General features: G+C 44.4%; 1 protein-coding gene across 1 annotated transcript in view; it reads left to right on the top strand.

Moving 5' to 3' along the window:
* Nucleotides 1-714: 714 nt before the first annotated feature.
* Nucleotides 715-13,149, top strand: part of LOC134541913 (pancreatic lipase-related protein 2-like) — a 20,515-nt gene continuing 8,080 nt past the window's right edge. The window contains exons 1-5 of the mRNA XM_063385656.1: nt 715-922; nt 4,853-4,961; nt 7,919-8,070; nt 9,083-9,331; nt 11,414-11,599. Of these exons, the coding sequence (XP_063241726.1) occupies nt 868-922; nt 4,853-4,961; nt 7,919-8,070; nt 9,083-9,331; nt 11,414-11,599 (751 nt within the window). The 5' untranslated portion in view covers nt 715-867. The remainder of the gene's footprint in view (nt 923-4,852; nt 4,962-7,918; nt 8,071-9,082; nt 9,332-11,413; nt 11,600-13,149) is intronic.

Raw genomic sequence — 13,149 nt, 5'->3', positions numbered from 1 at the left:
CTTAGTCGAAGAGCCCACTATTCATTGACCTCCGATCAGTCTCCAAACACAAACCGAAGGTCGCCGCTCGCTTGTGCAGCTTCGGGGCCGGAATAAAACAAACCCATATTGCAACATATACGTATGTATATATATATATATTATTAAGATTTTAAGTATTTTAAATGTTGATTACTTAACCAAACCAACTTTTTTTTTAGTGGCGATCAACTTGTACTACAAGCTATCATCCCCAAAAAAAAACTAATTTTTATGAGAGTTTTATTGATGGAACGTACATAAACTGAACTACTTTTCAATTTTAAAACCTAAAAAAAAAAAAACCGTTATGGCCCCCACGCACGCCAGAACTGAAAATGCACACGTTAATAATTAACTTGAACAGTAAAACTAAACAATAAAGCTCATTGTAACATACTAAACACCATAATGTCTACGACCTGAATGTTACCATCGGGTGTGTCGACGAGGAGCGACGGTCGGCAGCGCAACGAAAAATGCAGCAGTGGGGCGCTCAGCATCCCCTCCCCATCTCCACCATCGAGCGCCCCACTCCCGGGTGTTGACGAGCCATCGCCCGGACGTGCCACACCGACTCTGCGGAACCCCGAAGATGCGCGAACGGGGACTGTTCGTGCGGCTGACTCGGGGCGTGTGAACGGTGGTCTCCCTGGCACGCGGCCACGGCGCCAGTTTGGAGACCGGCGGGGACCTGGACGGGAGGGCGTGTTCCGTCGTCGCGCGCAGTTCGGTCCTCGCGTGCGAGCAGGTGAAAGCCCGTCACGGGAAGCCAAGTGGATCAGGGAGGTGGAGGGGAGAGATCAATAGGGCGACGCGCGCGGCTCTGCGTGAAGTCGCGGTCCCGCCATGTTGCCGGACTGGAGGCTGCTGCTGCTGCCGCCGCTGCTGCTGCTGTCTGCCGGTGAGTCTGACAACTGCCCGCGCCCGAAACTGCAAGGATGACGCCGGAGTCCACGCGTGCACTACTTACTGCATGGGTAGAGACCGTAAAAATTCTCGGGTTCAATGACCTCCAGGATGGACTCCAATATCCCCTACACACTCGGGCAAATGCCAACTGTTCATTGGCTGCTGACTTGTGAGTCGTCTCGACTGGGTGGCCTGTGATTCGACACTTCAATGAAAGACAGTAATTGGCCCTCAGTCCTCCAGATTAACAGTGGACCAATGGCAGAAGCAGCACTAAGGTATAATTATTTGAATTTTAGCATAACACGAAATGAACCCGCGAATTTTTCAGGTCTCTTTGCATGGATACTTCGTGATCGGTTGAGTTTCTTTCAGGTACATTTTAATTGTTCGGTGCACCAATCACAGTCACTGGCTTGGGAGCAAACACGTCCAGAACGGCCCGGCCAAATAAGGCAATTGCTGCTTCGGGTATACCTTATTGCAGTCTGATGGCCCTAGTTACAAGTATAAATTGAAATTTTCGTCGTTAAACATAGTCCATTCTTTAAGATACACACTGGAAGACAAGGGGTTGGAGTAAGCGGGGTACAACCTTCACCCTCCCCTCTTAAGTTGTGAATAAATCAGCAAAATCATAGGTAAAGCAGACAGTTATATTGTGCGAAGCAAGGTGAGCTGTTACAACACCTGCAAGTTCAACTTTCTGAGAAGCTTCTCCTGTAGAAACACAGAAGAACGTTTTCTGTGCTTTTACAAAAGATTTCTTGCCAACGAATAGTTTGTAACACGGTACTACAAGAAAGATATTGTAACTTTGTAGCTACAACACATAACTATGGTTAGTTTTGCATATGTGAAATGCTTTTTTTTCTCGATAATGATGAGTATTGTTGACGACCCTTGAGTTACATGTCACTTTCAATTATTTTACTTCTTTTTGTAACTGTACAGAAACCACAGGTTTACAAAAAAAATACAATTTTTTTTTTACCTTACAAACATTCGTACTGTTACAGTACTACTTCATTTCAAATTACAATTTTTTTTACTGTGTAACATATCTGCTGTCAGTTTCACCAAACCTAGTAAATTTTCACTGCTTGTGGCATAATTTTAATTTCCTAGCGTGAATTGCGTTCATTTCGAGGAAAAACTGCATGTTTGAGGTACTGGGAGAATCAAAAATAATTATTTGGAGTTTTAATTTTTAAATTTTAATTAATGATATAACTACACGAATGAAAATCATGGCTAAGTATTCTAAAACTAACCCAAACATCATTTTAACATTAAAAAAAAGGATTACGAAAGTTATTTTGGGAAATGGAAGACCTATGTATCTTGGTTTGTGGAACGTTATCATTCATACGTTTCCTCGATGTAGTAGGCATTCAAAACTGTTTCCACAGTAGTGTGTGAATAATTATTTAAACGTGTTTGCAGCTACTGTTTATAAAATATGCAGGTACTATACGTTGGCTCAAACAAATCTTCCACACTCCATGTTCCGTACATAAGTTCACCTGCTTTAGCATACATTGTCTGAATGGACTAGCCAGTGCATTTACCACCGCATCAATTCGGAAGAAACCGGTCTGGAAGTTACTGTCAACATTGCTTTGAAGACCGCGAATGAAGTGTCAGCGGAAAACGTCGAGAACTTATTTTTTATCTCAGCTAGACGTAAGCCATCTTACTCATGTGCAGGTTCGGAAGCCCTTGGTAACACACAGTGAAGGGTGACTCACCTCTGATCTCGTTTACTCCGGGAAGCCTTCTTTTCACAGACGAGAGAGCCAAACTCCCGATCGTGCACCTTCGGTTTTTTTTTGTAGGTTAGGTTAGCTACATTATGAATACTTTAAAACATTGTGGACGGTTGATTTGGTTAGGATAGCTACATTAAAGATACTGTGAAATCATGTAAACGGTTTCCTAGCCCTGGATAGCTACATATTAAAAAAAGATTTGCTAAGCAACCATAAAATGATTTTACAGTATTTTTAATGTAGCTATACTTACCTAATATAACCAACCATCCACAATGTTTTAAAGTTTTTATAATGTAGCTAACCTATCCTAATCGACAGCAAAATGTAATGCCACACCGGTTTATACAGAGATAGAACGGAAAAAAAAGCGAGCATGAACTTCGGGGAACTTCGGGTGTGGCTCTCTCGTCTGTGAAAAGAAGGCTTCCCGTTTACTCCCGGCTACTGTTGGCAGGTTCGACTTATTGGTTAGTCGATACTGTGGCTTCAAGTGGTTGCAGGGCCTCTCTAATTAGGAAATCTAGGAATCGAATCCCTCCGTTGCCTCAGCCTATACAATTTTCTTCACATTATAACGATGCCTAAAATATTTCTATACCACCTTTATGCCAGCCTCCACAGCCATGATTTTCGGTGCGAATGATTCTGGGTTCGAATTCCGGGTAATTAATTGGTCCAGACTAGTCAAAAAAAATATCAAAGTCAATGAAATTGTAAAAACAAACTCTGTCAAACTGTCTTTAAAAATCCTGGATTGAATTTTTTTTGTGTGTGTGTGTGTGTGTGGGGGGGGGGGGGGTTATAATTAGTTGATGAAAATTATAAACATAATTTTCCATTTTTAAAAACTTAATAAAATTGGCTCAGTAGGAGCTTCTGGCCGGCAGACCAAACGTTTCGGGTTCAAATCCCGGAAGGATAGGAAATTTTTCACCTGTGGGAAATTTCACTCATTCATCACCTCCAGACCGCATATCGCAGTTTCACCTGGTCCAGTTCACTTCAGTCACACAACTCCCCGCAGCTACTGCTGGGGTAGGACTGGGGTACCACAGAGTAAGTGAACAGAGACGTCACTCCCATGCTGGTGAGAGTTCCTTATTGGATAATCTCTTTCGTTAGTTGTGGTTGGGTAGTGGGTCTCTGTATACTTACCAACCTCGGTCAATAAAGACAAGGGGGAAAAAAAGAATTTTCTTTATTTACTAGTGTCTATATAATGCATATTAATGCCAACAACTAATATTACGCGTTATATGTTTAATGTTTTCCTTGCGTAAAAATACATTTTATTTCTACATGCTCTAGAAATGTATTTTTTTACGACCATGCAGGGCGGTATTATCGTTATTTATTTTTACATAATATATTTTTTTCTCCGTAGTTTTTCTTTTTTTTTTGGAGGGGGTCCCTGTTTATAAATCGCACCCAACATCTTTACCATCCCATTAAGGTTTTTGATTTTCAATTAGAAATTTCAAGTAATCCAGCAACAACAACAACACACGTGCGTGAGACTGTAAACATCTATCACAAAAAACAAAATTAAGTGTAACAGTAAGAGCACCCTTTCGAATAGTTTTAGATATTTCCACTATGAATGTTATAATTAAGATACATTTAAATAAATTAATTTTATGAATACTTAATTTTTAAAGATGAAAAAAATGAAATTTTTTCGGATAATGCAAAACAGTTGATATCTCTATAATACAAATCATACTGGTCGATGCATTATTTCGAGGTTGGTTATAGCTAGAGACCGGAAAAATTCGCGGGTTCATTTCTCGATAGGCTAGAATCCAAATACATTTGCCTTTTTTGCTGCTTCAGTGATTGGGCAACAGTTTATCTGAAGGACTCTGAACCAATGATAAAGCGTTCGACAAAATAAGTATCGAATCACAAGCTTCCCCGTTAACACGTGTCACGAGTCAGTAGCCAATCAGCAGGTGTAATCTGCACAAGTACATAGAGGATCATGGAGTCCATCCTAGAGGTCATTGAAAACGCGAATTTTTTCCGGTCCCTAGTTATAGCATAGAAACTAACTTCAAATACGAGCTTCGTAGTCCCTATCTAGTGTCAGCTCCCTTTGGGGGTACAATCCAGCCTAGGGACTGAGCAGCACATCGTGATGTTTGCAGCGGCGACATCTGGCGAGGACGCAGAACACTACCCAGGCATCGGACCCTGCAACTCCATGTACCACCGGCCCTGCGTCGCCCCCAACATTCGCTTCTTCCTGTACACCAGGTAAGAGAGACCATCGCAGTCGCAACTCTGGTCCATTTGCGCTCGTCCGATCACTTCGTGCTGGAAGCCTGCCCAGCCGCGCGCTGCGACGCCAGAAGCCCGCGACCTCGCACAAGGTCACGACCTGCTCGGCCGTGTTGTCGGCGCTGGGGACGCACCACAACGCCGAAATGCCAAATTGACCACAACGCCGACAGCCAGAAAACTGCTGTGTACCACAACGCCGAATTACCACAACGCCGAAATACCACAACGCCGAATTACCACAACGCCGAATCACCACAACGCCGAAATACCACAACGCCGAATTACCACAACGCCGAAATACCACAACGCCGAATTACCACAACGCCAAATTACCACAACGCCGAATTACCACAACGCCGAATTACCACAACGCCGAATTACCACAACGCCGAATTATAACAACGCCGAAATACCACAACGCCGAAATACCACAACGCCGAATTACCACAACGCCGAATTACCACAATGCCGAAATACCACAACGCAATTGCAGGACTGCCACAAAGCAGGTTAGGTTAGGTTAGACTAGGTTAGGTTAGGTTAGGCTAGGCTAGGATAGGCTACGTTAAGTTAGGTTAGGTTATATTACGCTAGGTTAGGTTAGGTAAGGTTAGGTTTGATTGTGGTATTTCGGCGTTAAGGTACATTTATAGAAACACACACAAATTCATTCAGTTGTTATTTCGGCTTTGTGGTGCACAGCAGTTTTCTAGCTGTCGGCTTTGTGGTCAATTTTGACATTCGGCGTTATGGTATTTCGGCGTTGTGGTAATTCGGCGTTGTGGTAACGACCCGTCGTCGGCGCTCGGCTCCGCGCAGACCGACGACCAGAATCACAATTGCCAACACAACAACTGTAAAATAAAAAAAATTGTCTGTCATGGCGGAAGCAGCTGACACGTTGTCGGGGCTACAAGATCTTGTTATCACTTTTGTGCGTCAAAGTTTCAACACAATGATATACAAACCGCGGCAAAATACAGCTTTACATTTAATCGCGTTTTTTTGACGTGATAACGTCTTATAAATCGACGAACGCCGGTTGCACGCACGAAAAAATTGTCACGTTCCGCCTGAGCCGAGCGTGCAAGAACCGGCCGACCACCGTGCGAGAAAATATTCTATAATATCAAACAGGTTAACTAATTATTCGTGATTATATTTGAACAAATTAATTAAATTAAATTGTGCAAAAACTGTAAATAATATTTTAAAATTAAAAAGTATGCAATTTTTCATAAATGTTTTCTTATGACGTTATCGCGTAAAATTATCGTCCGTAAACCGACTTTACAGACAACCCCCTTTTTTTTAAACAAGCACTCACGTTATTTTTGCACTGGCTGGTTAATAATGTTCTATTGGTAAGTAGTAAGCCCGTGTTGGGGCCGACGCGTAGGAGCCAAGGATAAGTGTATGTACTTACGTCATTAGTCTACGGCTGTCTCCTGTAGACGTGGGCCGCGTGTTGGACTTCTCCGTGATTCGGTGTTTCTTTTTTCTGTATTTACCAATTCACGCTTCCCTCTCTATCTCTCTCTCTCTCTTCCCCCCCCCCTACGGAAACCATCGCAGTTCAAACCATCATTTCTCCATTCTCACTACACTGTCTCCCATCATCTCCAGCGCCGCCTGTTGTCGACGAGACTCAGAGAGCGGCTTCGCTGGACGCACGAGCTCAAACAGAGCAGGAGGCTCTAAGGGCGACGTTGGCCCGCGCATCGTACGTCTCTTCGCCTCTACGCTCCAGCCATCGAAATGGCTTGCAGTCTCCTGTCGTTAACGCGCCTCTATGGAACTTTAAGCGTTCACCCTTTAATTCTAAGGTGCAGTGTTACCAACGTACTGTGCTGTGCACCAACTTTGCCATGCGTAAAAACGACCGAGAAAAAAAAAATTTGCTTTTTTTTTTTTTTTTTTTTTGCTGTTCATAAATGGCATGTTAAAAATTAAGTCATGAAAATAAAATGTGATAGGAAAGTACAGTGGCTGTTGAAAGCTATTTTGTAATTAGACACCTTTAAGAAATCTTGAGTGGTTCGTAAATGCGCGTCAACACCCAGGCCTGAACGTCAGTTGAGCCAATTTATACACATCGCTTAGAAACTTATAATTATGTTAGAATTTTAAAATGTACTAAAGCCACACGACCTAACTAAGAACCACACAAATTGGAGCTATCAAACCGTACAAACTCATAACTTAGAAGTGGCATAACTTAAAAAGTCACTAATTAGAACCCTCATAACTTAGAACGGTCACAGGTTGGAGACACAAGTAAGAAACTCGCATCTTAGAACTATATCAAGTTAGAACAACTTAGAACTGACACGAGTTAAAACAGTGTTACGTTATTTGAATGATTCTTGCAACGGTGAAGATATGATTCAAATCGTTACTTTGGACATGGCGACATTGGTGGCTGGCGCTGTGCTACGTCACAGAGGAAAACGGGCAGGACGGACAAAGAAAAAATTGAATACCCAACTATCAATGGTTAGGGGCCTGCAAATTTCGCGAAAACATTCCGAGACTAGCTGAAAGTCAAAACACTGTAGCATCATCTGCGTTTCTTAATTGGGTGAGTTTCTTTCAGGTCAATGTAGAATTTTACAACACCAATCACCGTGAGTCAGTGCGGAAGCAAACAAGTCCTGATTGGCCCGGTCAAATAAGGCACTGACTTATCTCGTAGACGGCCGCCAACCACAAGGAAGAAACCACTGGTACGGGTATACTGTGTTGCAGTCTAATAGGCGCTCAGATTTATTCGCGAAAAATGCCTGCCCCTATCAATGGTGTATGCCCAAAATAACGATTTAATTTTTAAAAAAAATGTGTGTGTTTCTAAGTTGCGTGTTTCTAAGTTGCGTGTTTCTAAGTGGTGTGTTTCTAAGTGATGGCAGCACCCCAGTGATGCCGGGTTGCAGATCCAGCCCAGAAGAAGGCGAGGAGGTAGCGGTGGACCCTGAAGGCAACTTGAAGGGCAACTCCTCCTTGGATCCGCGCCACCCCACCAAGATCGTCATACACGGCTACAACTCCAACAAGGACCTGTCGTACCTCGTGGACATCAGGAAGGGTGGGTAGGATAGCGCCCGGCACCACGGGGAGCAAGTAGCGGGCAAATGTGGTTCCATCATCCCCCCACCCCCCACTTATCAAAATTAAATTCTGCTTGCGCTCCTGGGTCTTGTGTACAGCTGTATCTGAAATACACCCCAAAACTGTGGGTACATATCAAAGGGACATGTAAAGGACGCAAACATGCAGAGTAATCGTGTGCAACACAAAGACGTATCGAAGAAGGAAACATGAGGGGGTGATTGGTAAGGGTAAGCAGCTGTGTTTCAAAAATGAAGAAAAAAAATTGATGTTCTTCCTGTCAAAAAATTTGTAACTAATCCTAACAAACTAGAGTTCAAGGGTTTTTTTTTTTTTTTTTTTTTTTAATAAACGATCTTCTCCGTTTTGTCATTGTTTATTATTGCATGGCATTGAAAAGCTACAAGTTATAAAATACGCTGAGGTCACATTCACAGAAATTATGTTTGTATGTATATATACACACAGCCTATGAGTAGAGACCTGTAAAATTCGCGGATTCATTTCGCGATAGGATAGAGTCCAAATACTTTTGACATTATTTTGCTTCAGTGATTGGGCCACAGTTTAACTGAAGGACTCTGGGCCAATGAAAAATCTTTTAACAGGAGAATTAGAGAATCACGATCATTCCAGTCAACAGGAGTAACGAGACGATAACCAATCAGCAGATGTAATTTGCACGAGTGCGTAGAGGATCATGAAGTCTATCCTTTAGGGATTTTTTAAATTGCGAATTTTACAGGTCTCTGCCTATGAGTTTATCTGCCCACGGGGGACCTCGGCTACTGTAGGACCACAGGACTCACCAGATGAGGCTACTGTAGGACCACAGGACTCACCGGATGAGGCTATTGTACATAGGACCCAAGGTGAAGACCTTCCGCCATTCAATATACTGCCAGGAGGACGTCGTGCTGTCCGGGTATAGATCCAGCCGATGCAAAGTACTTGAGTGGGTGATTGAGAGTGTCGTTGCGGTGCGGCAGGCTACCTGGAGAGCGCGCCGCACAACATGCTGGCGGCGGACTGGTCGGCCTTCAGCAACGGGCCGTGGTACTGCTACCCGGCGGCGGCGGAGAACGCCGGCCAGGCGGCGCGCTGCGTGGCGCAGCTGGTGCTGGCCCTGGCGCGCTCCGGAGCCGGCGACACGCACCTGGTCGGCTTCAGCGTGGGCGCTCATGTGGCCGGCATGACTGCCAACCACCTGGGCGACCTGCGGCTGGAGCGCATCACCGGTAACAACCCACATACCCTCCCTTCCCCGGGCCGCTTCTCGAAGCGAGACTTCTTTGGATCGCGACGGGAGTAAAATTACATGGCCGAACTTCAATGACTCGATGTAAGCTTTTGGACATGCGCCATTGCTAGAGACCCGAAAAATTCGCGGGTTCATTTCGAGTTATGCTACAATTCAAATAATTATTACCTTAGTGCTGCTTCTGTCATTGGTCCACTGTTGATCTGGAGGACTGACGGCCAATCAGAGACCCTCGCTCATTGAAGTGTCGAATCACAGGCCACCCAGTCGAGACGACTCACAAGTCAGCAGCCAATGAACAGTTGGCATTTGCCCGAGTGTGTAGAGGATATTGGAGTCCATCCTGGAGGTCATTGAACCCGCGAATTTTCCGGGTCTCTAGTCATGGCAAATTGTGAGGGTGCAGCAGTACGGTGACCACATTCTCATCGGCCCCGTCAAGAGCGGGACGACACCTCTCACCGCGACCTCAGCCAATAACCACAGGAGAAATTCTACAGTATTTTGTGAAATATCTTGACACGAAATGTATTCGCGAAATACAGGTGTCCCTAGACATACGCCATTGCTTAGCACAGGTATGTCTGTAGAAGAAAACTAAAAAAAAACACAAATGACAAAAAAAAACAAATTAAGCATCACACAATTTTATATTATAATATTGTGTGGTGTTAAATCCTGACAACAGCAAATTTTTTGCTTAATTTTTGTGTGTTTTTTTTTGTAGTTTTCTTCTACAGACGATACATGTGCTAAGCAATGGCGTATGTCCAAAAGCTTACATCAAGTCATGCACTCCCATTGCACAAATCTTTCAAAGATAATACCGAATTTTAATGAAACGTCTTCCTGGAACATTGTTGCGAAACGATTATTTTTCCTAACCTAACCAAAAACTAAGTGTAATTAGGACAGGTACTGGTTAGAGAGCAACCAAAGTGTGTCTCAGGCCGAAGCATATACGCTCTAATCATGCAGGGTTTAAGCCACGCAGGAGAGGTAGAATGCATGATTGGCCAGGCATGGCTGCGATTGGCGCCATGACTAACTCTCCTCACTGACTTTTCTAGACTAAAAACTAGATAAGTTGGGCCCAGGTAAAAACCTGCTTGGACACAGGGGAAAACCCTGGGCACTTACATGCAGGATGCAATATATCATGCATTAATTACAAGCAGGTTAGTTACGGGAAACATAAGGATGGTTCAGGAAGAAGAGTTTGACAGAGTAGAAAGTGTCTACCATGCGGGGGCTCGGCGCTTGGACCTTATGTCCGCATTGGGTTATGACGGCTCTGGTTTTTTTTCAGGGGCAACTTTATGTCGTTACCCGCCAGGCGGCCAGCCAGCCTATACTAAATTAAAAAAGGGAAACATTGGTAACATTTGGTGACATTAATAATTCGCGAGCTATACGAGTTATTTAATTAAATATGTTTGTCGCGAGTTGGTGCGTCGCGTCGGGCTACACACAGGAGTGGACAGAGCTTCAGGGGGTTGGCCGAAGTCGGTCTGAGAAATTTCTGCCGCGGAGAAAATAGGTTGCGGACGGTGCAGAGAACTGCGGGCCCCATGTGGCGGCTCAGGTTGAATCCTGCCATGCTGCAGGGATAGGCGGGTCGTGACGGTAGGGACCCGCCTGTCCCTGATGCACCCCCCCTTTTTTTTCTCCCAGGTCGGAGACTTGTAGTGATGTTAAACCACTTTGGTAATCATCTATGCTAGACATTGTCACATCATTGTTATAAACCGAAAAAATTCGCGGATACATTTCGCGTCATGCTAGAATCCAAACGCACGTACCTTCATATTGCTTCTGTAATTAACTCAGCCAATGAAAAACATTCAACCGAAGAAATATAGAATCGGAAGCATCCCAGTTGCCAGGTCTCACAAGTCAGTAGCCAATGAGCATGTGGCATTTTCCCGAATATGTAGTGGATCGTGGAGTATATCCTGGAGGTCATTGAAACCGCGAATTTTCCAAGGCTCTTATCATTGTTGGTGACATGCAGAGAGAGAGAGCTGGTTGGGCACTGACGGTGGTTTGGGGTCTTTAGGCCTGGACCCGGCGATGCCCTTGTTCGCGACGCGCGGCCCCGAGGAGCGCCTGGACTCCGGAGACGCGCTCTTCGTGGACGTGGTGCACACCAACGCGCTCGTGCAGGGCATGGTGCAGCAATGCGGCCATGTCGACTTCTACGTGAACGGCGGCCTGCTGCAGCCGGGCTGTGGCTCCGTGCTCAGTGAGTCGGTCCCTCTCCCTTGTTCCCTTACCCGCTCCAAACACCTCCTGGTACACGGCATTCGGGGCGACTGAAATGCTGCCCCTTGGAAGGGCAGCCCGTCAGGATTTTTCTGACAATGGTGTTTTTGAAAGGTTGTCTGAATTGTTGCCCCTTGTAAGGGCAGCCCTTCAGTGGTTAGTTTAGGTTAGGTTAGGTTAGGTCACTTTACAAACTAACCACTGTCAGAAAAATCCTGAAGGGCTGCCCTTCCAAGGGGCAACAATTCAGACAAACTTTCAAAAGCGCTACTTTCAGAAAAATCCTGAAGGGCTTCCCTTCCAAGGGGCAAAAATTCAGACAACCTTTCAAAAACTCCACAGTCAGAAAAATCCTGAAGGGCTGCCCCTCCAAGGGGCAACAATTCAGCTCCCCCCGGCTTTCGGCAGGAATGATTTCGTGAACGCGACGGAAGTCGCATGGAGCAGGAAAAGTGAAACACTAAGGAACACTTTATGGTATTAACTGTTTATTGAATTTCAACGAGATGGGGAAATCAAGTCCAAAGCCAGGGTTTATTATTTTTTCCCCTTATCATTTTTTTCAATTTCATCGGAGACGTCTTATTATGTAGTTTTAATTTTAGACCTAATTAGTCAAATGATTCAATAGTCTACGTAGCTGCTCCAGCAACGAATTCTAGCGGGCGGGTGCTGAAACTACGTGTGATTCGCGTCCATAAACGTAGTTGGAAACGCAATTTAGGCATATGTTTATCAAGTTTGGCATTATTTTAAAGAATTGAATCATTTAACTAATAGTTCTAAAATTTTAAACTCTATAATGAAACAGCTCCAATAAAAGCGTAAAAGACTTTTAAAAAATGCTGAACCCCAGCTTTGGACCTGAATTTCGACAAGGAATTTAATTGAAATATTGCCCGTCTTGCTAAAATACACTAAACAGTTAGTACTATAAAGATTCCCTTTGTCTTTGTGTAGTTTGGTTCTTGCCATCCGCCACAGATGGCAGCACCGTGGTTGCACATACATCTCTAGGGACTGTAAAAATTCGCGGTTTCAATGACCACTAGGATAGAACTCCACGATTCTCTATGTACTCGGGCAACTATCACCTGGTCATTGGCTATACCGACTCGGGACACCTGTTTACCGCGATTCTTATGATTCGATACTTCTTTTGTTGAGTGTTTGCCATTGGCTCAGAGATCCTTCAGGTAAATTGCGGTCCGATCACTGACGCAGCATTAAGCTAAACGAGTTCGGATTCCAGCCTGTCTCGAAAGGAATCCGCGAATTTTTTCCGGTCTCTACACATCTCCGTTCCAGTCACGCAATCACTAGAGACCGGAAAAATTCGCGGAATCATTTCGTGATAGGCTGAAATTCAAACGTGTGTACAATTCCGCTGGTTCTGCTATTGGCTCGCAGTTTAACTGGAGCTCTCTGGGCCAATGAGAGACTATCGACCAAAGAAGCGTCGAATCACAAGCTACCCAGTGGAGACGACTCACAATTTAGTAACCAATGAACACGCGTGTTTACTTGAGA

Source organism: Bacillus rossius, assembly GCF_032445375.1.
Source record: "Bacillus rossius redtenbacheri isolate Brsri chromosome 4 unlocalized genomic scaffold, Brsri_v3 Brsri_v3_scf4_2, whole genome shotgun sequence".
NCBI lineage: Eukaryota > Metazoa > Arthropoda > Insecta > Phasmatodea > Bacillidae > Bacillus > Bacillus rossius.
This window is presented reverse-complemented; position numbering and strand designations above follow the sequence as displayed.